The 27,277-nt window shown below is 36.9% G+C and overlaps 4 protein-coding genes across 5 annotated transcripts; 1 reads left to right on the top strand and 3 right to left on the bottom strand.

Moving 5' to 3' along the window:
- Window positions 1-387: 387 nt before the first annotated feature.
- LOC126799168 (putative E3 ubiquitin-protein ligase RING1a) lies at window positions 388-7,279 on the bottom strand. The gene is made up of 10 exons (XM_050526302.1): window positions 6,929-7,279; window positions 6,799-6,841; window positions 6,294-6,352; window positions 3,763-3,844; window positions 3,250-3,370; window positions 2,761-2,802; window positions 2,032-2,565; window positions 1,778-1,885; window positions 1,207-1,437; window positions 388-642 (listed from the first exon to the last, which is right to left on the bottom strand). The coding sequence occupies exons 1-10, from the start codon at window positions 7,206-7,208 to the stop codon at window positions 610-612; spliced, it is 1,533 nt and encodes a 510-aa protein (XP_050382259.1). The 5' UTR covers window positions 7,209-7,279; the 3' UTR covers window positions 388-609.
- A 6,229-nt stretch (window positions 7,280-13,508) lies between these two features.
- LOC126799476 (mitotic checkpoint serine/threonine-protein kinase BUB1) lies at window positions 13,509-18,007 on the top strand. The gene is made up of 14 exons (XM_050526682.1): window positions 13,509-13,645; window positions 13,721-13,868; window positions 13,971-14,128; window positions 14,249-14,333; window positions 14,589-14,696; window positions 14,784-14,871; window positions 15,598-15,701; window positions 15,796-15,867; window positions 15,947-16,036; window positions 16,120-16,277; window positions 16,835-16,922; window positions 16,991-17,125; window positions 17,203-17,324; window positions 17,562-18,007. The coding sequence occupies exons 1-14, from the start codon at window positions 13,575-13,577 to the stop codon at window positions 17,749-17,751; spliced, it is 1,617 nt and encodes a 538-aa protein (XP_050382639.1). The 5' UTR covers window positions 13,509-13,574; the 3' UTR covers window positions 17,752-18,007.
- Window positions 18,008-18,538: 531 nt separating this feature from the next.
- LOC126796997 (pollen-specific leucine-rich repeat extensin-like protein 3) lies at window positions 18,539-19,472 on the bottom strand (the record flags this gene model as incomplete). The annotated part of the gene is given in 3 exon segments (XM_050523696.1): window positions 18,539-18,924; window positions 18,927-18,986; window positions 18,989-19,472. Coding segments are annotated over 3 exon segments (930 nt in total), but the record flags the coding sequence as incomplete, so codon positions are not given.
- Window positions 19,473-20,217: 745 nt separating this feature from the next.
- Window positions 20,218-23,067, bottom strand: LOC126798126 (ADP,ATP carrier protein 3, mitochondrial). 2 transcript variants are annotated; one of them, XM_050524967.1, is made up of 4 exons: window positions 23,029-23,067; window positions 21,779-22,273; window positions 21,157-21,528; window positions 20,218-20,717 (listed from the first exon to the last, which is right to left on the bottom strand). In XM_050524967.1, the coding sequence occupies exons 2-4, from the start codon at window positions 22,247-22,249 to the stop codon at window positions 20,418-20,420; spliced, it is 1,143 nt and encodes a 380-aa protein (XP_050380924.1). In that variant the 5' UTR covers window positions 22,250-22,273; window positions 23,029-23,067; the 3' UTR covers window positions 20,218-20,417. The 2 variants fall into 2 exon arrangements, with proteins under 2 accessions (XP_050380924.1, XP_050380923.1); XM_050524966.1 differs by lacking the exon at window positions 23,029-23,067 and adding an exon at window positions 22,862-22,989.
- Window positions 23,068-27,277: the final 4,210 nt, after the last annotated feature.

Here is a 27,277-nt window from a genome sequence, read left to right as displayed (position 1 = left end):
ATATCTGAACGGTAAAATATTCAGGGAAACTGTTATGCGGTTTTTAAATGGTAATGTTTGAATCAATGTCCAAACATTATACAGTGGAAATTCTAAGCCTGTGCACAAGTTCTCTAGACAATTGTTGATGGAACTTACTCTGAACTGGGAATTCTATATTGCTATGCTGAAATGGAAGGCAGATGGACGGATTTCTGGTCCTGTGCCATGATGAAATGGAAACAAGGCACGACTTTCTGGTCACTGTAACCATTACAGTCCTGGCAGTAAATGAAAAGTTGCTGAAAATACAGTAGTTCGTTCATATAAGTTGATTAGGTTGAATTAAAATAATAGAAGAAAATAGTTAAATTATTGAATAGTATACAAGAAAACTGGTAACTGTTAATGGTACATACTGGCAGAGGGGGGATAAAGATGAAAAAATGAACTATTAATTATAAAACCTCAAATTGCAGATATCATAGAAACAGATGTTTTACAACAAGAAAGATATCCATCCCTTCAATTGGGATCAATTCATCCCGTGATCTATCTTTAACTACATTTACAACAACTCTATCAACAGCTAACTTAACAATCTTCCCTTTGAAATTAATGAACTATCAATTACAAAACCTCCTTCCGCCTGTATGCTAGAATCTGAAAACAGCAAGTGAAATATTATTTGACTACTGTTGACAACATTATATCAAGAAACTGCAAATCAAAACACTGCACAAGTAATGATTACTTAAATGAGTCTTGTTTCCAATTTTGCAGCACTGTAATCATTAGCTGAGACTGGAAACTAATTTTAAACAGACATCGATGCGAAAACCCAAATTGAAGATCTAGTTGAAACAAGTTAATTATGCCACAAAAGATCTGTGTGCACATGGATTTGGAAATCAATTCAGTATGGCTACAAACACTGCCATATGAAGGCACATGAATCTTACTAGATATTCCATTCTATATTCAAGTGTTTGCCACTCTGCATAAATTACGCACTTGCACTTTAATTTGAGAAAGGGAATATTGTGGCGTAACATTTAACCATGGATTTGACTGCTTAAAGCTTAGAGAAAAATGTCCATTAACTTTCATATATATTTTATCGGGATTGAAAACTATTATAAAACTCTCACTGAAAGTCTTTAGCGTAGAAAAGTATAGATAAACAAACATAAACCCACACACTGAACCTGTTCTATGTATACTCACCAAGTGGTCCCTACTGGAAGCGCAATTGGCTTTAATCCCTGCCAAAGTTTCTTCTGCTTGCAGAATTTGCATATCATATCTGCAAGGATCAACCAAAAAGGGAACCGAATCCAGATCATTAACTGACGGTGATGGGTGATCGGCCAATACATCTTCATTGGTATTGTGGTGCCCCTTAACCGAGAACAACTCAACTTCTTCGGCTTGCAAAGGTGTTTGACGAGCAACATACTGTAAATATATGCATGAAAAAATTACACAGGCAGAGAAGTTGAGTAATACAAAGAGAAAATAAAATGAGGTACATTAACATGTCCAGAAAGAAACTAAAATTCCATGATTTAAGCTTGATCAGAGTTTTGGAATGAATCAACTAGTTCTTAGTTCTCCAATTCTCTATCAATATTATGTGAACAATTAATGTTGTAGAGGATGAATAGTGAGTTTCACAGTCAATCATGCTCTCCGGTCCAAATACCAAATAATGAAATTTAACCTTTTCCATTGTCAAAGCAAGCTTCAAAACATACTTTACTCTACAATAACTAAACATCAGGAAAAAAAATCTTACTTCACAAAGGTGCTTGACTGACAAACTTGGCCTACAGCAAAGGTGAGGCTGCTGCAAGCTTGGAGTACATCTTTTATCCATAGAAATAAGCATGAGATGAACATCTAACTGCAGGCAGAGAAAGATTTCATCAAAGAAATGTAACCACAAAAACAAAACACTAGGAATAATGATCAGGTCAAACTGGTGTCAGTAAAAGTCAAATCAGTTATTGTATCTAATTCCATCTGCCGAACAGCAGCATGTTCCTATACCTCATCATTGCTTTCCTTGAGGCTGCGAAGGTGATTAACCAGCTTTGATAAGCGAGTGCTTCGAGAACTCTTATTGCTGCAACATGCAATGCCATGCCTGGTGTGACTCCGAGCACCACCCCGGCCCCAAGCAAGCATTTCGGAGCTCCACACAGGACCAGGAGAAATTCCCCTGCTCTCTCGGCTCACTTCTATATCATTTTCAGTGCATCCTCCATTTGAATAGGTCATAGACGATGAAGGTTGAGATGATCGAAATCCTCTCTTTCTCCTTGGCCGTCTTGGCTTTACTTCAGTATGTCTCTCTTCAGCAGAAGGTGATTTTGTGCCCATGTTAAGAGTGTCATTTTCATCGTCATTGTCTTCAAACCCTTGGAGTTCAGTGGCTCGAGAGTTCCTTCTCCTTTGGAAAACACTCCGACTATTGCGCTGGGGTCTCATCATAATTGCATCTTGGGTATCTTTACCAAGCGAGCGTCTCTTGATTAGAGCTTCTGATTGTCGTTGAAATATTTGGGCAATTGATGCTTGTATCTGTATTTGAAAAAATACAACAGATATAAAATTGTCAGTGTGCAGTAACTATTTGGGGAAAACATAGAGATATATGATATGATCATGTCAGGTTCCAACATTCAGATCTTTGGAATAATTTGAATTCTGACGTAACTCATGTAAGACACCACCATCCAAATCTTAACTGAAAAATCATTTAATCATGAGCCTAACCTGCTCATTTCGAGTCCTCTCCTCTTCATGAAAAGCCAATTCCTGAAAAAAATGACAATGAATAATTAGATAGTCAGCAAAAACACAACTTTCTGGCCCATATTACACTCTTAAGAAAAGTGAAATTTTGAGGAAATTCTTATTTAATGTTCCTTATTCTCTTTCAGCCCTGTTGCCATCATTTACATGATTTAAGCTATCTCTCTATCTCTTTCACTTTTTACACTGTTTTCATCTTCTCAACTCAAAGTAAGTTTTGAGCTGAATTTACATTATTTGAATTATAAGTTAATAAAAGCATATATATCTGCGAATCATCTAATAGAAAAAGCTCCAAATAGCTTTACTTCATTCAAAAGTACATGATTCAAGAAACTCTGTCAATCTTACTGTTTCTGTAGAAAATTTATTATGATTATCGTATGAGACTAAAATCAGGGCTTTATGTAAATTTGTACTAGTAAGTATATCAAGCTAATCAACTTATACCTCCTCCTCATATTTCTCAATATCTGGATATAATGTTGCAATTAAGGCATCATAATTTGGATCATCTCTTAGAGACCGTCGACTGGCACAGTGTGTGCGGCAAGCAGGACACTCATTGTTCCTGAAATTTTGTAACAAGCTAATAAAATCCTGATTGGTTTGCAAAATATGTTATAATTCTTCCATCTTTCGAGGTGGAGAAATATGAACAGTGTTAAGAGCTAAACGATCTGATAAACAAAACTTACCTTCAGGATAAGCAGAAACAAAATAATGCTAAAATGACCGTTGTTAGTATAACTCACTGGAAACCACAAGTCAGGGCAGTTGATAAGGCATGTTACCATTGGTCTAAAGTGCACAATGCTGAAGGGGCCACATAAGTTAGACCAATGGTTAAAAACCACATCAACGGCCACATGAAAATGTGGGCACCTAGCACTTTAGTTCTCTGATAAAAAAAACTCAAGACCTATTTCAGAAAATAAGAATAAGTTGTTTTGGTGTCAATACCCCATTCGCATTGATTTGTCGATGCATTCCCTGCAAAACCTATGTAAGCATTCCATTACAGTACGTGTCTTCTTAATAATCCCTGTCCATAAGAAAGAAATTGATCAATGTCCGGCTTATCAGAATTTATAACTTATAATGAATCAAGATGAAAGGTAAACGAATAAGCATAGAACAAAATATGCAACAGTGGACCAGGTTTGGGCTTTAAGAGTTTCACCAGACCAAAGTAACAGAACTATCCAGTAGCAGCATCACATCAAATGGCTAGGAGTGTTTGATGTGAACCTCTACTAACTAGAAGTTCTAAAGCTGAATCTTGGAAGGTCGATACAACAATTTACTTTGTATGTAACACTAAACAGTATTAAATTTAGAAAAGGATCCAATCGAAACAATACTGGTCATCTTCTCAAACTTTCAGCAGGCCAACATATCACCTAATGTGTAATGTTCTGAGTTCAATCATAATTTTTCTCCTAAGGAAGAAGATGGTGTCATTTTAATTTGGAATTTAATAAGCGAAACTAAAATCTACATTTCTGTTGGCAATAGACACCGAGAAGGCTATATCTCAAAGTATGAACCGAGCTGAGGTCTTTATTGGTTCTGTTCATATTCTCACTGGCCAGAAAGTACTCCAGGAGATTTCTGCTAGGTATTCCCAATGGACAAGGGAATATGCTACCATTTGGCAAGGAAAATCTTTTCTTTTTATAACTAAAGTTCTAAGGAGCTTCCATTTTTGTTTCAGCAGCCACACTTCAAAGTTACCAAAAACAAAGAGACCGCTTGAAAAAGAAAAAAAGAAAAAAAACAGCTTTACTTTATCAACAACACAAAATGTGAAGAACTTAACTTAAAATTGAATGTTCCAAACTGGCAGTTGACTAGTGCTTGAACTTTCTCACATTTGTATATACTGACTTTTGTCCTTCACACCTAAAGGGATCTAGCCCATTTATTAAGAAGTAAACTTGACTTATTTTCTTAGTTTTAATTGAGAGGGGAAGGAAAGGAAGATAGTTGAGCGCACAAGGTCCTCCACAAGCAATAACAACCCGACAACTGAAATTAAATTTGACTTCTCCCATTGACTTTGTTTCATTGTTTAACATTATTCTTTTAAAGTGGGCTTGTACATCTAATACGAGCAGTGTTTGAAGTTTTAAAAAAAAAAATTGGTTGTGAGAAATAAACTTTTCACTACAAGAAAGATACAGATCTTAAAACAGGGAACAACGGATTCACAGAAATCTCTAGAAAACTTAAAAATAAAAAGGATTCATAAAAATTATACGAAAAAACTAAAGAAAACAGTAACAGTATCAAAGTTATTCATCATCAAAGTTTCAGATCAACATGATAGATTTAATCTCAAGAAAAATGTGAAATGCTTCGAACAGTGCAGAAGAATTTGACATTGATTTGAAATCATTTTCAATCCTTTTTTGACCAGTTGGAATTCATTTTCAGACCAGTAGTTAAGGAAACAAAAACAGTACAAAAACTTTAGATTCATTCACACGGCTAGGAAAAATATCCCTGAAAGGTAAAATCTTGAAAATTACAAGAAAGTCAAATTACATGTTTTGTTACAATTACACGTGACAACTAGCTCTTATTCCCTTCAGTACTCGAGTTTTCAGCACAGTTAAATGGACACGTCCTCACTTACCTACTTTAAACAAAGACGAGTGTACTTTAAACCAGCATTTGCTGACAAGGAGTTCCCATCAGAGGTAAACACTTCTAAACTTTAGTGATTTACAACCTAGCAGAGATGACTCACTATTCTTCAGTACTCAACAATCCCTCAAAGTAGCTAGACATACATTTTAACCGGACACTCTACACTCCATATTGTAATTCAAACAAACAACAAAGAAACGGCAAATCGCCAAATATTCTACCTACTTTTTATAAATCATAACATCATTATATTATGACCCTGGGAATAGTTAAAAATCCACATGTTGATACTGAAGAAGCTGGTGGGTGGAATGTAATGTCCAATTAGCAATGGAATCAGCACAGGTATCTAACTATATAACACCACCTTTCATAGTTTCAAGCTGTGAGTGTGGATTTATACAACCTTGTGTTCCCTTTCTTCCCTTCTTTTATATCATCTAACCTCATGATCAGGAATGAAAACTTACAGCAGAAACTAGACATGATTTCTAACTAAAGTGAACCATGGCTGATTAGAGGAGGTATAGTAAAAGGCCGAGGAGTTCAAGGAGGCACATGGATGCCCCATTTTGCCAACTACATATTGTTTGCTAACCACAGAAAGCAGCTGTTAACAGTACTTCAACTGATAGCCATACTCACTTCAGGAATGTATCGAACAATTCAACATTATCTTTCATGAAATTGTAGGTTTTGTTTCAGTTTTAGGGTACGATACACTTGTATTTATCTTAAGAGTTTTACAAATGTTCTGATCAGATCCTATGTATATATATGCCTATGTTTACACAGTACATTAATTCAGACGGCAGAGTGAGTTTAGAAGCAGAAGTTACCCAGACATATCGGACAGTGTACATCTTTTCGAATATCTGGCAGCTGTACAAGTACAAACCTGCACGCCGGAACAAGAAGTTGGCAGGTTAAATTATTACTTTGCAATATCTTGAAACGTAAAATTGAAAAAGGAAAACTCGATTTACACCAACATTGAAAAAAATGAAATTCAGAGACCAGTCAAACTTCTAATGCAATGCAATGATCGGCCCAGATCCCAGCATGCACGAATCTCACACGCATTAAAGCAAGCCAGGAACACAATAATGGACATCAAATACCACAAAAACAACAACCCAACACGAAATTGAAACACCCAAGTTTCCACTGAGAAACAAGATCAGGGTTTGGAAATCTCATCAAAACATTCAACGAGCTCTCCGAAAAACATAGAACTGGCTTAGTACAGCCTACGAAGATGCTGTAGTCGAAAACAGGCACAAGCAACAGCTGTTTGCAACATGTGGGCTTAGTGCAAAACTAGAGAGAGAGAGAGAGAGTTACTCGGACTTTTGGTGAGAAGTAGAAGATGGGCTTCCGTCGTAATCTGAAAACCGAATGGTACAAGTAAATAGTGAAATCAATGAATCACATGGAGAGGATGAAGAAATGAGATAGCGATATGTTACGTAACCGTAAACTTCATCTCGATCGTACTCCTCCTCCTCCTCTTCCTCTTCCTCTTCTTCGTCGTCCTCGTTTTCTTCTCCATCTTCCCCCTCCTCTTCTCCTTCTGGTTGCTGTTTCTGTTCTACTGCTACGTCGTCTCCTTGGTGTTCTTCCTTTTCTTCTTCCAGGTGTAGTAGTGGTTCGTCTTGCGGGTGAGATTGCTTGGGTCGGTGACGGTGCTGGTGCGACGGGTCGTCGTCATCGTCGTTGAGGTTGTCCGGAAAAGAGCGCTTCTGGGCAGGCATTGATGTGCTGACACTAGAAATGGAGATCGGTGAAGATTGGGTGTATGGAAGATTGGACGAAGAAGAAGAAGAAGAAGCACAAGATGCTCGGGAGAGTTTCGCTGGCTCCCCTATTATATTTTATTATATCAGTCTTCTACTCCTTTTTCTTTTTCTTTTTTTTGGTTCTTTACTTAATGATAATGGAAATAAATATTATATTTTAATATTAATAAATTATATAATTTCAGCATGGATATCCGTAAAAACAAGTGTGAATATGGGGTTCGAACCATGGTTAGCAATGGATTATATCACAATTCTTGATATGATGCTAAGTGTTGAATTATTTATAAATTATAAAGTGAAAAAAAAATAAGAAGAAGGATTTATACATAAGAGAAAAATAAGAAGAAAATCACAATTCTATAATTCAATCTAAATGAATAATAAGTACCAAACTATTGTGAAGATAATTTTGTAAACTACCCATTAAAAGTTTGTTTTTTTCATCAATTTAAAAAAAAGATAATTTTTTTAGAAATATAAGCCAAATAAACTAAATAGTAATATACACGGAATGTATGTGATGAAGCTAGTGTATATAAATAAATATATATATATATATTGCAACTTAAAATATCTATATTGTGAAAATTATAGGTTAACCAAAAGAAAATATATATATATATATATATATATATATATATATACGGAGGTTTTCAAGTGCAAAGGTCTGTACTTTAAACTAAGGTACGGATTTTTATTTTTTATCAACTTTTTGATCGCGTTTCCACATCTCCACCGTCCAATCCTTAGGTAATAACGTATAGATCACCTCTGTAAAATTTCAGCCAATTTGGTAATCGTTAAGCTATCTAACTAAGTTAAATCAATGAACGAATTAAATTTGCCGAATTTGAACCGTTCATGTGTATAATAGAAAAACGCAGTTTTGAGTGACTTAACGATTACCAAATTGGCTGCAAATTTGCATATGTGATCTATACGTTATTACCTAAGGACTGGACGGTGGAAATGTGAAAACTCGATTGGAAAGTTGGCAAAAAAAAAGAAAATTTGTACCTTAAGCTAAAGTACATACCTCCGCACCTGAAAAGCCCCATATATATATATATATATATATTGGTTGTACCTATAATTTTCATAATATTGCTATAATAATTTTTAAAATTTCAATATTTTTGATATATCCTCGATGTTTTCTCAAAATTTGAAGTTTTTGAAATTAAGAGAAGACTATAACTTAAAATATATTATGCTAACTATGGCTGACAATTTTGTGCCAAGACAAACCAACCAACCAAATCAAATTAGCTGGTAGACGAAGATGTTGGTTACCGAAAGTTTGGTATCGTACCAATCCTTGTACAATTTAGTACTTGTTAAGGTGACCCAAGGGAGAGTAGGACAAGTACTAAATTTATAGAGTTCCTGATAGAGCGTTCGTTTAGAACGTCTATAAAATACCCTGTAAAACATCATCGTTAGTATAGAATAAGCAGGGATCGTTCAGTCCGGGGAATCAAAAGGGCCTCAACACTTATCATGTTATTGGGGGATTTGAGTTGGATTCTAAAACTACAACTTAAAATAAATCCTAAATTACTTATATACAATTGATCAACCATTCATCACATAAACAAAACACGAATTTCACTCAAGAAACATGTATGACACGCATAGAACATCATATAGGCAGCAACTTATTTCGATTATATCTAAGTCCATTTCAATTCCAATTCTAATTAGAGTCCGAAGCGGTTCATCTAATCGTTAAGACTTCTTATTTATCTAGAATCAACGAAGCGTTCAATCCTAAACATATGCTAAAGAGAGTTCAACATAACGAAGCGTTCTAGTTAAACAACAAAGTAGCACATAAGCACATTAAGTCGAATTGAAACATGTTACACAAGCATGGCGTCACTCATCTTGATTAAACATGCAAATCCCTAGAACTATCACAACCCTAAACAAGTATCAATTATTGAAACACGAAGCGCATATTCAATCAAAGAATACTTTGGTGAATGAAATCGCAACTTTAGGAGAACCATGGCCTTGGCTTCCTCAAGCATTGATTTAGATGCACAAGTTCAAGGAATTAATTGAAATAAAACCTAAATTGAAATCGAAAACTTACTGCCCCTATTCATCTAGCACGACATACATACATATTTCAATGAATTCATACAATCAAAACATAAAACCCAAGAAGTCTGAATTTATGCTCTTCATATATAAAACCGAAAATCACATCCAAGAATTCATACAATGAAATCGAAAATTGCAGAAAACCAAAAGAAAAATTACAAGCCATGGATGAATCACACTTTAGAAACCTTCTAGGATGAAGCAAGGATGATTCGGATTTGGATGAGGAGGAAGATGAGCACGGTTTTGTGGTGATGGATGAAGGTTTTGTGGCTTGAATTTTCTGGTTGTGTTTGGGCAGCAATTCGGCTGTGTTTATGAGAGAATGGAGATGATTTTTCTGAAGAGAGGCCGAGCTATATATAGAGGAAGGAGGAGAAGAGGCTGCTAGAGTTTTGGGCTGATCCATGGAGGATGCACGGCTGTGATGTTGCTGCCATGATGAGATCGAATGGCTCTCCTTTTTCCTTGGATTAATTCAGCTCTTATCCCCTTGTTTCTCTAGGGTTACACACGGCTGGACTCCTTTTTATTTGCTGAATTGATAAGGCACGCCATCTCCTAGTTATTCTCTTAAAGCTTCACACGAATTGGACTTCTTCTCCTTAATGAATATGGACGGCATGAAAGCTTCCTTGTTGCACACAACCTCCTTGTTTTCCTCAAGCCGTGAGTTTTATCTTCAGCTGATTGTATATGCACGACATGGCCTCTCCTATTATCTTGTGTAACTCGGATTTGAACTCCTTCTTTATCTCTTTGAATTATCTCTTCAATCTGAAAATAAGAAAAGAAAATCAATAGTAAGAGATAATGTATTTCGAAAATCATGTTCTAATCTAGACATTAGTTGTCTTAAAAAGACATATGTAATAGATGAGCTCAACTAGATTAGGAAAGTTTCTAATTTGCAAAAAGGAAACTTACTAGAATAAGTAAGTTACTAGAACAGGAAAGTTCATTTAGGAAAGTTTCGTAATAAGAGTTTGAGTTCAAGTAGGACTTTCCAAAATGGTACGTTTCCTAGTCTAACAAGGATTCCTAATGCAAACATGACTCTCAAGATATCGCCAATGCGACCAAAACGTAAAAAGATGAAGACTCCTAATTCAACTAGGTTTCCTAGTCCTATAAGGATTCCTACTCAAACTAGGACTCTAGACCAATTCTTCGTTTTTAACTCATTTAAGCACAAAAACACATCCATACCCATCCAAGACTCCTATTGTGACTCAATGACTCGATATTACAACAATAAGGGTTAAGCAAAGTACAAATGGAGGTGAAAACATATTAAGAACGTAGCACAAAGTGCTCCTATCAGTTCCACAATAGCACTGAGTACAGATTGTTGTGAGTCACTCTAAAATTAATACTTGGGCTACTCTCATATGGGTAGGCTTACCTAGCACTAATTTGAATCATGTTTGATGGGGAGGGCTATGTAGGGTAGGATAGTCAGGAAGTCAAAAAAATTACAACCCCGAATGAACTTGTAGAGCCGCACCGCCAATCTAATTACATCCATCGCCGAGCCTCAGTCCGGCCAACTTAGACCACACCATAGCCTATATCACTGTGTTCCTCTCATTTTCTCCTTCTTGATCATACCTACACATGCAAGTCGACTTCCAAATCAGATTGTTGAGGAGGCAGACGACGAAGCTTGGCTTTTAACCCTTGAGCTCCGACGAGGAACCCAGCCCCAAGAAGGACCATGTGAGTTTTTTTTCTCTGGTAACCCAATCTCTTTCTCTCAATCCCAATTCAAATCCTTCTTCTAGTTTTCAACCAATTGAACCTAATTCATTCATCCCCTTTTCTAATCACCAATCTTCATCAATTCAACTAAATTTTGCAATACCTAGAACCAAATTTAGCAATCTCATTCTAATTTCCCTTATGTTTAATAAACAATAAGCTAAACCTCATACTAACCTTCTGTTTAATCAATTGGTGGAGCAACATGTTAATACCTCGGACGACGAAGTAGTGAACTTGGCAAATTAGATGAGTGTGGTTGGTGAGAGTGATGAAGAGGATTGTGAGCGATCTGAATTTTAAGAGAGAGGGAGAGAGAGAGAGAGAAGACGAGAGAGACAGTGGTATTCTGAGTTCCACAAAATGAGTATTCAAGATAACACCACTTAAGGAGGTTGGAAGGGAAAACATGGTGTTAACTAAGCTAATAATTCCTTGTACTCCTCAACACCAATTGCATTACAAATAAGTTAATACCTCTTATTTAGTGCAATACCAGTTAGTCCTTTACACCAAACGTACACTAAGGAGACGTTTGGTACGGGGACTATTGTACCCCCATCTATTTTCTTCCTAAATCTAGCCTTCCAGAAGCTAGGCTTATGTTATGTAAGCATTAACCCATGTTTGATACCACCAACACTACAATTAAAACTAACACCGTCAACATCTCCAAACTTGAAATTGCAGATCTTACAGAAAACCCAGATTACAGAGAGAACAAAAGTACTTGAGGAAAGGTGGAATTGAGAGATAGAGATTGATCTTAGTGGGTGGACAAAGACAGGGAGGCACCCAGAAAGAAACTAAATTTTTGTTGAATCAATTTACTGTTCTCGATAAAAAAACCTGCAAATCAACGACCAATCTCGGCTTGATCCAACTACAATCCTCAATGTGCTTCCACTCGGAAAAAAAAAACCCCATAAGCCAAGCATCCATATAAACGCAATTGAATCAAACACAGACGAGAACAACACAAACCCAATCAAACGAACCTCTACTTCCTGTAATTGGCGCCTTTCATTGACTGAATCTCTTATGATAATTTCAAACCCATTCAGATCCTAATTTCATACTCGATGGAGATGACCAGTAGAGAATGGAGAAGTCTAGGAGAAGAACATGAGGAAGGAGGGCAAAAAATTGATGGAGTTATCGTAGATCATGTTGGGAGGGCTTTTGGTGTTCCAAAGTCCCAAAAAAATAGTCTCAAGTGTTCCCAAACATGAGATAAGTCTTATGTAAGAAAATAAGATAATCAATCCAAGAATATCCCATGTAACAAACATGTAAGTGCACATTTGGTACCCCTCACTATTGTGTACTAATTGTTAATATTGTCCTCCCCTCATGAGAGGAGGGTTAGACGACACTAACTTTGTACTACGTTTGGTGTGGTCAAGCATAAACCAGGCTACCCAGAATAGAGTACTAAAATGAAGAACACATAAGAGAGAAGACCAAGAACAAACCAGCTACATCAAACCAATTTGATTCTTGTTTGTAAATTCGAATCATCCAATTTCAAGTCTACCATACCCAGTGCTATCTTTACAACTCTCATCAATTCAAATCAAATTAATGCTCAGGCTACTCTCACTTGGGTAGGCTTAAACATAAATTTATATCGATAAACAATTTACATCAATCAACAAAGAGACCATTTGGAATCGATCTTCTATAATAAAATAAAATTAACTCTACTAATCAAGCCCAACACTCAACTCTTTCAACTAGAACCACTACCATAAACAATCACCATACATGATAGTCATCCACCGGCCAAAAACTCAGATTCTCCACAAATCCATCAAACTCAAATTTACTTATAGAATCATGAAGAGCTCATGGAATAGACCAAAGCTATAGGAATAACCGCAACATTGAGGAGAAGAATTCCAGGCCGGTCGGACATCCTATGGTGGCCGGAAACTGGAGACAAGAATTGAGTCTTTGTTGCTACGACAGGAGAGAGAGAGAGAGAGTTAAGTGAATGAACCTTAGATAAGGGGTAACAAAAGTTGTACTCACGTTAACATCAATTAAGGAGGTGAAATGAGAATCACGGTCTTACCTAAGGTCATTTGATATAATACCCATTAGTCCCAAACATAGTATTAGGTAGTTTGTATCCCTTATCTAGTGTTGTGCTTACTAGTCCCATCAACCAAACACGCACATACCAACTTTATTAATTGGTAAAAATAATTGATTTTTCATACAAATTATGTGTTGGTTGGTAGGTGAAAAATGATGTTGGTAATCCACCCATGTCTAATTTTGTCCAAACCCAAAAGAAGAAAAAAATAAAATAAAAACTTTGGAGCTTGAGTTGAGACTTGAGAGCTTAGTCGGATGAAGTCCCACAAAAAAGCAAAACGGTGGTGGTTTCAAAAGTTCAAAAATCATTTCCCCGCTTCTGTTTCTGCTTCCAAGACTCCGGCCATGGTTGCCGTCTACCACCAAGCGCTGGCCACCGCCTCTCCTCTCCGCGACCCTCTCTCGTCCTCCCTCAGGTACTCCCTCTCTCTCTCTCTATCTCTCTTAGATTTCTCGGATTTTGCTGCTAACAAATTAGTTGCAACCTTCAGATTGATAGAGCAAGCCGTCGACGACTTCAACTCCGGGAAGGATTCCGGGTCGCACCTCACCAAGATTCTCTCCGATTGCATCGCAGCATTAAAGGACAACCCTCGCTACCATGACGACACCAGATTCTTCTATATCTGCTTCTTCTATGTACATTACCTTCTTACCCATCTCATGTTTGATTTCTTAGTCGCTTTTTTCATCCTTGCTTGCTTGAATCAATTGGGAATTGTGTGCTCCTGGGTTATGTAGATGCGATTTATCGAAGACTACGAAACACTGTTTCTGGAATTGATGGATAAGGAGATATGTGGTGGCAATTCTAAGCTGTATGTTGGGTATGCCTACTTTCTTGAATCCATAGGGAAGGCGTACCATGCCGACAGGGTTTATAAGATGGGTATTCAAAGGTCTCTCTCTTTATGCCGTAGTGATATTTGTCTCTGTGTCTCCATTTGGGGATAGAGCATCTTTGTTTTTGTTTTTTTGCTGTGCAATGCTTGTATGATGTTTACTGTATTGCGCTCTAGGAATGCTGCGCCTGCTGAGTGGGTGAAGAAAGCATACGCTTCATTTCTTCAAAGGATGTCTGGATTAGTTGCTTTGTCTCATGAGGTAGTGAACTGTTTTTGTTTGATTTATCGAATTCTAGACCTTATGTATTGGTTGTCAGATTGCTTGTTGCTTCTTTCACTGCTCTTTTGTTGCTTAACAGAGTTTGTTCTATGTATAGTTTGGTGACATGTGAAATATAAAAGGGTTTTTTTTTTCCTCTTGTTTTCTATCTTTGAAGTTTTGGTTGGTGAGTTATATAGCTGCAACTTGTGAACATACAAAGAAAGCTGGCGAATTAATGTTTCTGTGGTGCAGGTTGACAACGATCAATCCATTCAGTTTGACAGCCAAATTAATCCATGGTCCAGTTCCACAATGACAGCCCTATTAAAGAAAATTACCCCTCAACTTATGAAATGTGATGTGAGATATTCATCACTTTGTAGTATCATTTCACAGTACAGTCTGAGTTCGAGTTAGCGTCTCATATTTGCCTTTTCTCTTTCTCAGGGATATCATTCTACTAATAAAGCTTACTCAGGAAAAGTGGCGCTGTCTTCTTTGAAGAACTCATCAAGGAACAAGACTATTGAGATAGGTGAATTATTTCAAATTGCTCACTTTCTAGTTTTTGGCGAGGTTCGTCTATAAATGCAGTGGTTTGTTAAGCAGTGGTGCAGGGTTGTTAGATGTCAGAAATATATGCATGCATCTGATTTGTGCTGGATATGAAACTCTTGGTGCAAATTCTATAAACAGCAACTATTTTTTAATTTGCTCTCCTGTGTTAATAAAATGATATGTGAACTTGAGTATTTAATATACGGTAGAGTTTTAACTACTCAGGACAAGAATATACTGTAGAGTTTAAGTACTCAGGACAAGTGTATTATTCAAATTTTCTCATCCATTACTTAATTTTAGAGCTTTCTTTCTCAGTCCACAAGGAAAAGTGTCTGACCTTGGTACTCATTATAATTTTTGAATAGTTTCTGCAAACAAAACTTAAACTAACATTCATTTAAATGCACCAATCTGAATGAAAGAAATTCATTTTCTCCCTTTGATCAAGAATTGGACCCAGTACCAACTTCAATACTTCCCTATCCCTATCACGTTAGTTAGGGTCCAGGGAGTCAGGATCTCTCTTATATTTTAACATCAACATTTCCACTAAATAATTTGATAATGTTTCTGCTCTCCTAATATATAAAAATTTTATATTTAGTTTTAATTCTTTTAATTTTTGTTTTATATTATTAATATCATTACATTATGAATGCAGCATTATATTAATTGATTCCCCTTATCTTTATGCTCGTAGGTCGTACAAAATACCAGATTACGGGTTATGCAGGTCAAGGTGGGTTTGCTCAAGTATATAAAGCATACATGAATTGTAACCCTGAAGATGTTGTTGCATTAAAGGTAAGTGTTTACCTCAGTAGTGATCTCTAAATGATGTTTAGCATCAACTTACTGGATATCTTCATAGTTTTTTTGTTTGTTTAATCTGCGGCAGATACAAAAGCCTGCTTTCCCGTGGGAATTCTATATGTATCGTGAACTAGATCAACGGATCTCAGACAAGGAAGTAAGTATTTACTCGTGCTCCACCTTTTTGTGGGCAGTTCCTTGTTCTGTTTATTTAACTATTGATGTCATTGTCTCAGAGGTCAATCTTTGGTTTCGCTCAGAGAATGCATCTCTATTCTGACTGTAGTATTCTTGTCTGTAACTATATTGCTAATGGGACTCTTCAGGTATCATAATCACACCAAATTTTAATATACACTGTCGGGAACCATCATGCCATCAATGCTTATAGCCTAATGATCTTGGACAGGATGTAATAAACTCATTTGCAGTCACCGGAAAATCCATGGAAGAGGAGTTATGCATTTATTACACCATAGAAATGCTCTACATGTTAGAAACTTTGCATGATGTTGGCATCATTCATGGGGATTTCAAGCCTGATAATCTGCTAATTTGCTATTCTCGGTAACAAACATTATTAACAATGTATTAAATGTGTACATTGACTAGTATCTGAAGTTAGGAACTCTTAGAAAGTTAGAATTCAGCAGAAATGCAGACTGGAACTTAAATATGCTGAAAACTGGACCCTTTCATCTTACATTTTCACTCACAATCTTAAACTCCCTACCTTTTTCACCCCTTCTTCCTCCCATGCTATTTACTACTTACTAGTAGTGTTGTATTCTTATTTCTTTGTCTTCCCCAGTTGCAATTGCGTTTCCAGTTATGAGACATACTTCGAGATTAGTTTCGGTTACAGTTATCCTACAGTTAGATGGCTGATACTTCATTAGTTTATATAGTAGGATGTCATCCAATGTAGAGTAAAAGGATCTTTTATAATAAGAATTTTTTTATATTCGGCAAAGCTTCTATAATAAAAAATGACACCTTATATAAGTGCAAGTTTATTAGAACAGCATGATTGGAATCAAAGAAGTGTGTAAGCATGTGATCAGAGATTGCATCCTATGGATTTTTCCACCTTGCATTGACATCAATTGCTTGAACTTTTGCAGGGACATCCTAAAAACTAATGGATTTCAGGACAAAAATGAGCTTACAAAAGATGGGTTTCTGGAAAGAAGTGGCCCCTGGCTTGATCAGGTTTGTTTGTGGTTCCAAAAATCTTGTACTTGTTTAGTTAAATTATGTTAATCTTGATAATTTTGCAGGGTCTTTGCCTTGTAGACTGGGGAAGAGGGATAGATCTGCGTCTCTTTCCCGAAAATATAAAGTTCAAGGGAGATTGCCGAACTTCTGGATTTCGTTGTGTGGAGATGCAACAGAATAAGCCTTGGACATTTCAGGCTAGTTCGTGTTTCATTTTGCATTGTAAGTTTGGTTATTATACTCTATCTTACTTAGATTTGTCCCTTGTCACCAGGTAGACACATATGGACTCTGTGTTGTTGTCCATATGATGCTGCATAGTTCTTACATGGAGATTGACAAGAAACCATCATCTGATGGTGGTTATGTATATCTACCCAAGGCATCTTTTAAAAGGTAGTTTTCTCAGTCATGCATATTTGACATTTGTCTATAATCTTGAGCTCTTATCTGGGAGGGGCAGTGTCAATATATATACCCTAGCTAGAGAAATAGGGTCATTTCATGGGCAATACAAACACGTAAAGGCATAGCTTTTTGTTTCCTCATCAGTTCTTATTTTTTATTTCTAATTTTCACTCTTCTTTTGGTACTATGACGATTTGACTGCTATGGTGATTCAAACAACTTCAGATACTGGAAGGTTGAGCTCTGGAAGAATTTCTTTGAGAAACTGCTTAACAGTAATCCTGGTTGTAGTGACAAGAAACTGTTGCAAGATCTGAGGGTGTCCTTCCAGGAATACATGTGCTCTGACCCTCACCTTTTAAAGAAACTTAGTGATTTGCTGGCAAAGCAAAGGAAATCAATGTGTTCTGCTTAGTGCGCCTTTGATCTATCTCTCCTGATGATCTATATTGCAACACTTGATTGCACTTGCCGTGCAAGCATAGGTCAACTTCTTAAGTCAATTTATGGCAAAAGGTCCAATCCCGCTTCTAGCTTTCTGATGTATAGTTTTGTTAAGCTCGTCCCTGGAGCATTTGTAAACCAAACCTAATCTCGGGTAAATGTATGCTTTTTTCACCAAAATGAAAAGAGGATGTAGTATGTAAAAATCACTTGTTTTACACATGCTGTTCGGGCACATGGTATAAATAATTAATGTCAGACTTGTTGGTTAATCTGGTTCACTTGTATGATGTCAGAAGTACTTCATCTGTCCCTCTTGCAATTTGTTCTGAGGATATTATGCTACAGAAGTATGATTTAATGCATTATTCTCTAGTCTCTACCGATCGTCAAAGTTGATGCACCTCTATGACTGTCAACATAGTCCCGCATTGCTTTTGGATTATATTAAGTACATAATATATAGCGGTAATGTGCCTATGGTAGGATTACTTATAAATATCATAGGTCCTGGACACTATAAAACCGCACTTTGTATTGAATGCTTGCATAGTTGCATCATCTCTTTCTTATAATGATGATGCTGAAAGCAGCAGAATTATTTGTATGAGCAGCAAGAGACTGCTTCTGACGGTACCCTTTATGAAGACTTTTTGTTTCGTCAGTTCTTTCCAGGTTTCCTGAAGCCTCTTACACTTATAAGATTCTCTAAGACTGTCCTATTACAGTTTTCTGGAATATATCACTGAACTCATTAATCACCCAGGTAGAATCTGAATCAAGTATTTACAAGATAAAATATCTACTATAGGACCAACAAGCTTGTTATTGCTCACATCCAACACCCTTAGTTTATACAGAAAGCCAACTTGTTGTGGACGACATCCCGATAAGCTTGTGTTGATAAGCAAAAGCTCCTCCAATGTATTTGCAAAGTTGGCTATGCTCGGAGGAAGGCATCCGCTGAAGTTATTGTTAGCAAACACAACCACACTGGTGTTTATACTAGTGAAGCGGTTGTTATTTACAAATATTGCATCTAATTGTACTATGTTGCTGAAGAGTTGTGGATGTAATGGCCCTTCAAACTCGTTGTAGCGAACATCAAGATATCTTAGACCAGGGAGGGAGATGACTACAGTAAGAAAGGACCAACAAATCTGTTGTTACTGATATCAAGGTCATGAAGGAGTGTGAGGTTGGCCAACTCTGAGGGAGGATGCCACAAAAGCGGTTGCTATTCAGATGGATAAGTGCAAGGTCCGACAAGAGGCCTAATTCGTCTGGGAGGAATCCGACTATGTCAGCTTTATTAAGGTCAATGCCAGCAACAACTTGGATTTTGGGGTCATCAGGAGCAGGTGCACAGAACACACCTTTGTAAGTGCAAACTGAACGACCCTTCCAATTTGAGGTATAGTTGTGTGTATCTGAGTACATCACTCGTTTCCATGCTTGGAGGGCAAGAAAAGCTCGATCGAGTCTTGCATTGGAATGATCTTCTGATGATGCAGCAGAATTAGAATGGTTTCTGTGGCGGCGGCCGTGGCGAGGAAGGCCATGATGATGAGAAGCATATACACTACTGCTGCTGTGTTTTGCAGCTGCAGAAGCCAGATTAATTTGGTTGAACAAACTGGAGATATACAAAAGTAGTAGAGTAAATAAGATGGCATTGGCACATTTAGCAATTTAAGTGAATGAAAACAAAACCATTTCTTAATCCTCTCCTCAGTCAGTTAATTGGTTTGATCATGGGAAGAGATCAGCTAGTCGTTTTTATATCTGTCCAAGTAAAAATGCACATATGCCCACTGGGAACTAGTCTCCTTTTCAATCATTTTGATCAGAGCAGATGATGATGCTGGAGGAAATTTGTTCCGGCTGGCTAGCGACAGTTCACCATTACAATTCTGGTATTAATATGGATTACTTTCGCATAACACTAATAGAAATAGGATGGCAATAATAGCAATAATATTACATAGCCTAAAGACCTACCTCGTTCCATAAAGGTAGTTATCACAGTTGTTTCAAGTGGAGCTGGACAAAGACATCTAACATCTTCAAACCCCAGACAATACCAGAACAGATAGTAAGGCCACGTTCAGTTTTCTTCGAACTAAAGGAAAGTTTGACGTTTGCTTCAGACAACCATCTGTCTAATTGGTTTTGAATTCTGTCCCCTGTACCTACCTCGTTTTTGTTTGTAATTTAATAATTTTCTTGCCTGAAGATTATGGGGAGAGGCAGTGTGAAGAAATTAAGGACCAATTGACTCATGGCTCAATCTATTTAGCTCCATACAGCTACTGAGTTGTAACATTGCTGCTCATAACCAGCAACACAACTTAGAGCACCCAAGTCAAATGCATCAATGACCTGCATCACACTAGCTTGGGTGTATACTACCTGGCGTTGTAAGAAAAGAAATGGATAACGGAAAAATATGCACCCCCATAAACATCAACTTAAATCTCACAAGTTATAACACCGACTATTTCAAATTTCATTCTTGTACCTATGTTTCACTAGTAACAGTTCCCTAACTATGTAAAAACATATTTGTCATCTAAATTATTACACCAAGCGAGTAGACATTAACAAACACTAGGTTTTCGTCAACATCAACATCAATTAACCACCACCACCAGATCCATACTTCTTGCCGAGAACAATGACTTGCAGTTTGTCATAGCCAGCAAGCACACCAGCACCTGCAACAGCACGCAATATGTTTGCCCCAGCACCTTTGAATAGAGATTTAGCACCTTCATTTTTGACAATTTGCTTAAAAGCATCCAAAGAGCTTTTATATTTGACTGCTTCTCCTGATGTCATCATCATCCTTCTGCGCACTGTATCAATAGGGTATGAAGCCAATCCAGCTCCAATCGTAATTCCCCATCCCAGCAAAAAACTAGCAAAGAAACTATCCTGTTAAGTACCAAGAGAAACACAGAGACTACCGTCAGCATATTCTGCAAGTATTATCAAGTCAATTTTATGGGGCATTCAAAGAACATCAGTTTACAATAGTTCAACGCCACAAATTTAAATTATTTTCTCTTAAAATAAGCCAAACAGATTAACACCATAACATAACTGAAACTAGATAATGAAAGGGTCTGGGATTAAAGAGAACCCAAGGTTCGACATAGTATCCAGACATGGATCTTCACAGCTTGCTTTGTAACAAGGCAAAAAAGTGGTGGGGGAAAGAAATCAGAAAAGGAAATAACTTGACGATGAAAATAGTTCAACTGCCTTAGACAGTTAGACACCAACACAAAACTTGCACTTTCACAACTTCCGCAGAAAATAACCCCACATACAAATTTGATAAAAGAGTACAAGTTTGAAATTTTGAACATACCTGCAAGCTACCAACCAGAACCACCGGTTTAAGAGAATCATACATTCCAAAATATAGCCCACGGTACACAATAATTCCAACACATGAGATATTAAATCCACGATATAGCCCAGCAATACCATCAGACTTCAGGGTTTTCTTGTAAACATCAATCATACCATTAAACTGTCTCTCCCCACCCTTCTTGGCAGCCTTAGCATCATTTGCCAAACGTGTTCTAGCATAGTCCAAGGAATAAACGAACAGAAGAGATGAAGCACCGGCAGCACCACCAGATGCCAGGTTCCCTGCAAACCACTTCCAGTAGGCATCTCTGTCCTTCTTAAAGTTGAAAAGCCTCTTGAAATAATCCTTGAAAGCAAAGTTCAAGGCCTGATATACAAATATTCAGAAGTTAAAAATGACTAATAGAGGGGACACAAATCGCGCAGTTCCACATCAAAAAGTTTACAACGTAAGACAACAATCTCCATTTGGATTTAGGAAGTGACCTCTCAAATTTTTGGTTAACTAGATATGAAACATTATTGAATATAATAAAATAACCTAAAACTCAGACATAAAAAGGGAAGGAAACAAAAGATGGTTGTAATAAACAAAAAGGAAGGGAAAGAAAAATGACCTGGGTAGGAAAGTATCTGATAACATTAGCAGTATTTCCTCTCCACAGAGCAATTACACCCTCATCCTTCATTGTTCGGGCAAAGCAGTCAGTTATCCCCTTGTATGGTTCAGAAAGCCGACCAGCCTTGATCATCTCATCCTGATTCTGGATTAATAGTTTAATACGCTCAATTGGAGCAGCAGCTGTTTTAGAAACAGCAGCAGACACACCTCCCATAAGAAAATCAACTGCAAAACCAGCTGCTCCTTTCTCTGCGGGAGCTTGTGCCATAATGGGAGACAACAGTGAGACCTGTGCAAGGGCATTGCTTTGGCATGCTGGCAGCCGGTGGCCTTGCAAGCCTCCATTTGCATAAGCACCCGTTAAACCATAGTTCCTGCTGTTTAAATAGGGAGAAAGCTTAGAAATGAGGATAGACTGCCCATGCATTTTCTGAATTATAGATGGATGGGACGACCCATCAGCCATGATTATAACTCAAGCCAGTGGCACCTGCAAGAGAATATCATGATCTCAAATATTAGCATGCCCCTTAAAGAGACAAATCATGAAACAAAACAATTCTATCAACACGCTTTTTGCAACATAATGGTAACATACAATGATCCATATGATATCATTCGTATGAATGTCTAGTAGTTATTAACTAATGTCCCGCGTTTCTACCTCAAGTTGAACAAATTTTTAACTAACCAATATGGACTACCTCTTGTTTGTACTCAATCTACCCACTTCCAGATCAACATGGCATACATGCATTTGCAAAGAACAAAATGCTTATAGTCATTGAAAAATTAATGAAATTTCGGATTTTCTAACCTACAATTGTTGTTCTCTGCAGACTCTAGTTTGCATTTTCAAATGTATTTGCATTAATCGATATACAAAACCAACCATCCCAAGTGAGAAGATTGTCAGAAAGAGTAACTCTTGTATGCAAATCTCCTTCTCACAAAGACAGTAGCATGAGCAAAACAAAACCGCCCGATATAATTTCCCCACAGAATCTTGCTTCTACTTAAAACTAACATCATTGATTCTTAATTACAGCTAAAGAAGCAATGGTCACCAGCATAATACCAAGTTTCTTGGAAATGAAACAAGTGCTTAGAGATGTTGATCACAACAACATGATTCAATAATGTTAACAGTTAGAGATTGTTCCGTAGCCAAGAAAGAGTCTTGGAATAATTTTGGCACCAAAAGAAAGAGAGGGGTCTAAGAAGTAAGGAATAGAGGAGCGAAACCTGAGAAGGTCAGCGATAATGGAGAGAGTGAGTCACTACCGGGTTCTCAAAGAAGGAAAAGGATTTATATAAACCGAGCCGCACTCCTCAGGCTCTTTAGGGTTTATTCAATGACGATATTATCCTTCTTCTGCCTTGTAAAATCACATTTTTATCCGCCTGTTAATTTACCCTTTTTCTGAAAATGACGTTATTTTTAGGGATAATTAGTCATATACCCATAGGGTTGGACTTTATGACACCGAAAAAACGAAACCGGCCATAACCGAACCGTACCGAAATCGAGAAACTAAAACCGGATGAAATCATTGCGTCGGTGTCAGAAACCGAACCGAACCGAGCAGTTGGTGTCGGTTATCGGTTATATGCTTTCAAAAAGCCGATGAAAACTGAACCGAACCGAGAATTGGGAGTTAAGGTTATAACTTGTATTTGGTGAACATATATAATCGGGTGCTTATGCAAAAAATATATTTAGTAATAAATATATACATGCAGAGATATGTGATTTTGATTTTTGTATGTGTACAATCATGCATGCAGAGATCTAATGTAATGCTTGAGGGTTTTGTCAACTAACCCTCATGTTAAGACAAGTCTGGACGTCTAAGGAAGAAGCTCATGAGGTTTAATGTGTATTTTGGTTAACTTGTGTTTCAACGAAGTACAATGTTTTTGTTTAGTTAATATTTGAGTTCTTGATTATTCATTTGGTGAATGTAACTTAATTGAAGTATTGAACTTGTAGCTTACTCTTTCAATTTTTTTTTCATTAGTCAAGTGCAAAAGGTCAATAAGGATATTAGGTTTTGTAACCGAAATGAAACCGAAACCGAACCGAATTATAGGTTAACCGAAACCGCGGTTTCTATATATATTTTTCGGTTTCGGTTTAAAAAAATATGAAACCGAGAGTTCAGTGTCGGTTTTCGGTTAGTGCTCATAAACCGAACCGTTGGCACCGAGTCCAACCCTATATACCCATTATGGAATCCCAATTTTCATATAAACTCATTTTTTAATCTACACCCAATTAATTATTTCAACATTCCTTATAGGTTTTATTTTTATAAATTAATTTTTTTTCGTTTTGGTTGGCTTCAATGTTTTGCCATTTTGGTTGAAAAAAGAAAACATATCCTAAATAAGTAGTTACGACTAATCAATTTTTGTTTCCTTATATAATCCTCATTTTATGTTGCTGACATGAACACACATTATATATATATTCTCATTTTATGTTTCCAGCACAAATTTGTAGTTCTTATCTTTCTTATATGAATGTAGTCTTTTTTGAAAGAATTTCATACATATTTTTCTCAATAAAACCAAATGTTACCGCATAATATTGACAACGAGAGATGCAAGAGGAGGGCAATCATGCATGGTACTTCTTGCCTACTCTCCTAGTCATAGTTGATGAAAGATTATTCAAAGAGAAGAAAACATTGGGAGATATGAGATTAAGAAATATAACATGATCTGGGAAATATTTTATACGTTATGCTAAAAGTTCCTCATCTTTTTTCTAGACAATGTTGTCTTCCTTGTAGGTATATTTTCTTATGTTAAAAGTTCCTCATTGTAAGGTACTAGTCATCTTTTTCTAGATTTTATTGTCTTTCTTATATGTATATTTTCTTATTCCTAGATAATGTTGTCTTCCTTATAGTTATAATTAAACAGACAATGTTGTCTTCCTTATAGGTTTATTTTCTTATGCTAAAAGTTCCTCATCGTAAGGTACTGGTCATCTTTTTTCTAGATTATATTGTTTTTCTTATAGGTATATTTTCTTATTCCTAGATAATGTTGTATTCCTTATAGGTATAATTAAACAAGACAATGTTGTCTTCCTAGTATGTATATATATTTTCTTATTCTAAAAGTTTCTTATACTAAAAGTTTCTTATCGTCATCTTTTTCTTAGATAATCTTGTCTTTCTTATAGGTATTTTCTTATTTTATCCAACTCCTAGAGGTTAAGTATATCATCAAGCGACTCCTATTAGTCCAATATATTATAACAAGTAACAAGTATGATGGAGTCAAACAAATATTTATGTAATTTTAGTAATAATAAATTACCTATAATGAAGGTAGCAATAAATTGGCTTTAATTATAGAATAATCATGCAATAAATTAATAATTAACCTAATAAATAGGGTTGGGTGTAAAATGAAGAGGTGTGTTTAATGTAAAACGGATCTACCTAAATGTGTGCATATCTAAATACCCCTTATTTTTACTTATTTATCCATTTTTTGAGTTCAAAATAATTATAGAACACGTAGGGCTGGACATGAGACATGATATTGCCAATCACGCGGCTCGTCCCACTATCTAAACTCAGAACGGGATTAAAACGAGCCTTTGCGTTTTTTAAATTTCCTCTCAGATTAATTCCGATCGAAATTGGGACGAGATATGAACAGGACAAGACGACATTAAAATGGAAGTGCAATGATGTAAGTTTCAGAAAATTAGTTTTCATTGGGACTAGGTCGAGGGCCAACTAAAGTGACTCCGGATTTCGAGGCTGAAGTTGCCGAGCTTTTAGTACTGTGTCACTGCCTTTAGTCGGAAACAAATTTACCGACCACCTAAAGTTTGACAACTCTATGCCCAGTTTATGCCCACCTCCCCAAATATTGTCATGTGTCCTCCCTTTTTAATCATGATTTAACCATACTTATCGATATATTATAACAACATATTTTTACTTCTTCTAATGTTAACTTTAACTAATTTCTAAATGTGACTTTAAGTTTAAATTATATTATTTTATTGATTGCTCTATTATTTATCCTATGACCCGAGCCTTAGAGACATTGGGTGTAACTCACTGATTGTAAAGGTGTGATATTAGTTTTACTTATCGGAAAAAAGGTGTGATATTACTTCCAGTACGTTTAAGAGTTAAGACCAATACAAAAGAATTGTAGCCAAACATAAAAAAAAAATGGAAACCGGAAAAATAATTAAAACTAGAACTTAGTTCCTTTCCTTTTAGGTTCATTATCATGATTTACTCACCTTAAATCCTGAGTGCAACTTCTATAATGCTACGCGAGATTCCCTCACTCGTTTCGTCGCTCACTTAGTGGTATAACAACGCGCTTAAAAAATGACATCATAAAATACAGGAGAATATTAATTACAGTCAAATCATTGTTCACGAAAACACTGTTCACACACCACCATAAACGGCCGCGCGTGGGGCTCACGCGCCGCCCCCAGACAGTCACGTGTGGGGCTCACACGCCGCCCCTAGACAAACACGCGTGGGGCTGACGCGTCGCCCAAGACAGCCGTGCGTGACCTCACTCGCAACCTTCAATTCAACCCATTTTTCAACTTGCATCAACCCTACGGCCTAAAATCTACTCCCTGCCACCAAACATCCTCCCACACGCCGCCCTAGGCGGCAGCACGTGTACCACACTCCTCCACCCAAAACTTCAACAAAACACAAAACTTCCAACAACAAAAACATAGATCACTTGAAGTAGGACATTTTCATACCTGCAGTTAGCACCAAATCGGCCGAAAACTGCCAATAAATGTCGTCGCAAGAAAACCCAGACCGGAGGTTGTGTTTGACATCGCTGTCGATCAATTCGATCCTCCTCATTGATGGAAACAAGAGTGGAGGGAGGGAATATGATTAGTGACGATGGCCTCGTGCCCCAGACTCGCCGGCGACGACAGATTTGATGATGCCGAATCTGTGCGATCTCGGGTGCGACTGAAACGCTACGCGGGGTGGTGTGCCACCACCACAGATCAATGCGGCCTGCCGTGTGGTTCCAACGGGACCGGAGGCAATGGAATTGGTGGCTGGAGGAGGGAGATCAATGAGGGAGGTTTTCGCTTTGGCGATCTTTGGGTTTTGGGGTTAAGAGAGGAGTGTTAGGTTCAAGTTGTGTGTTATTGTTTTGGTTATTTACTAATTTATGAATGTTTCACTGAGGCTTTTGAGTTGGAAGCTTTGTATTGCTATGGTGATATTAAAGGTTTTGCAGGAGCAAAAAAGGTGAGTAAACCTCACGTGTAAGCTAGTTATCTTTGGTGGTAACTATATACATTTACTTATGACCGTGTTTTGTTAATGTTGTGCGATTGGTATATAAATGTATATATATATGGTGAGTTATATACGTATATCTAAATGGTATTAGGATATGCATGTATTTATCACTAAGTATATATTGCTCTTATGAATGAGAAATATATTGTGTATATTTA

This window comes from Argentina anserina, chromosome 6, assembly GCF_933775445.1.
Source record: "Argentina anserina chromosome 6, drPotAnse1.1, whole genome shotgun sequence".
NCBI lineage: Eukaryota > Viridiplantae > Streptophyta > Magnoliopsida > Rosales > Rosaceae > Argentina > Argentina anserina.
This window is presented reverse-complemented; position numbering and strand designations above follow the sequence as displayed.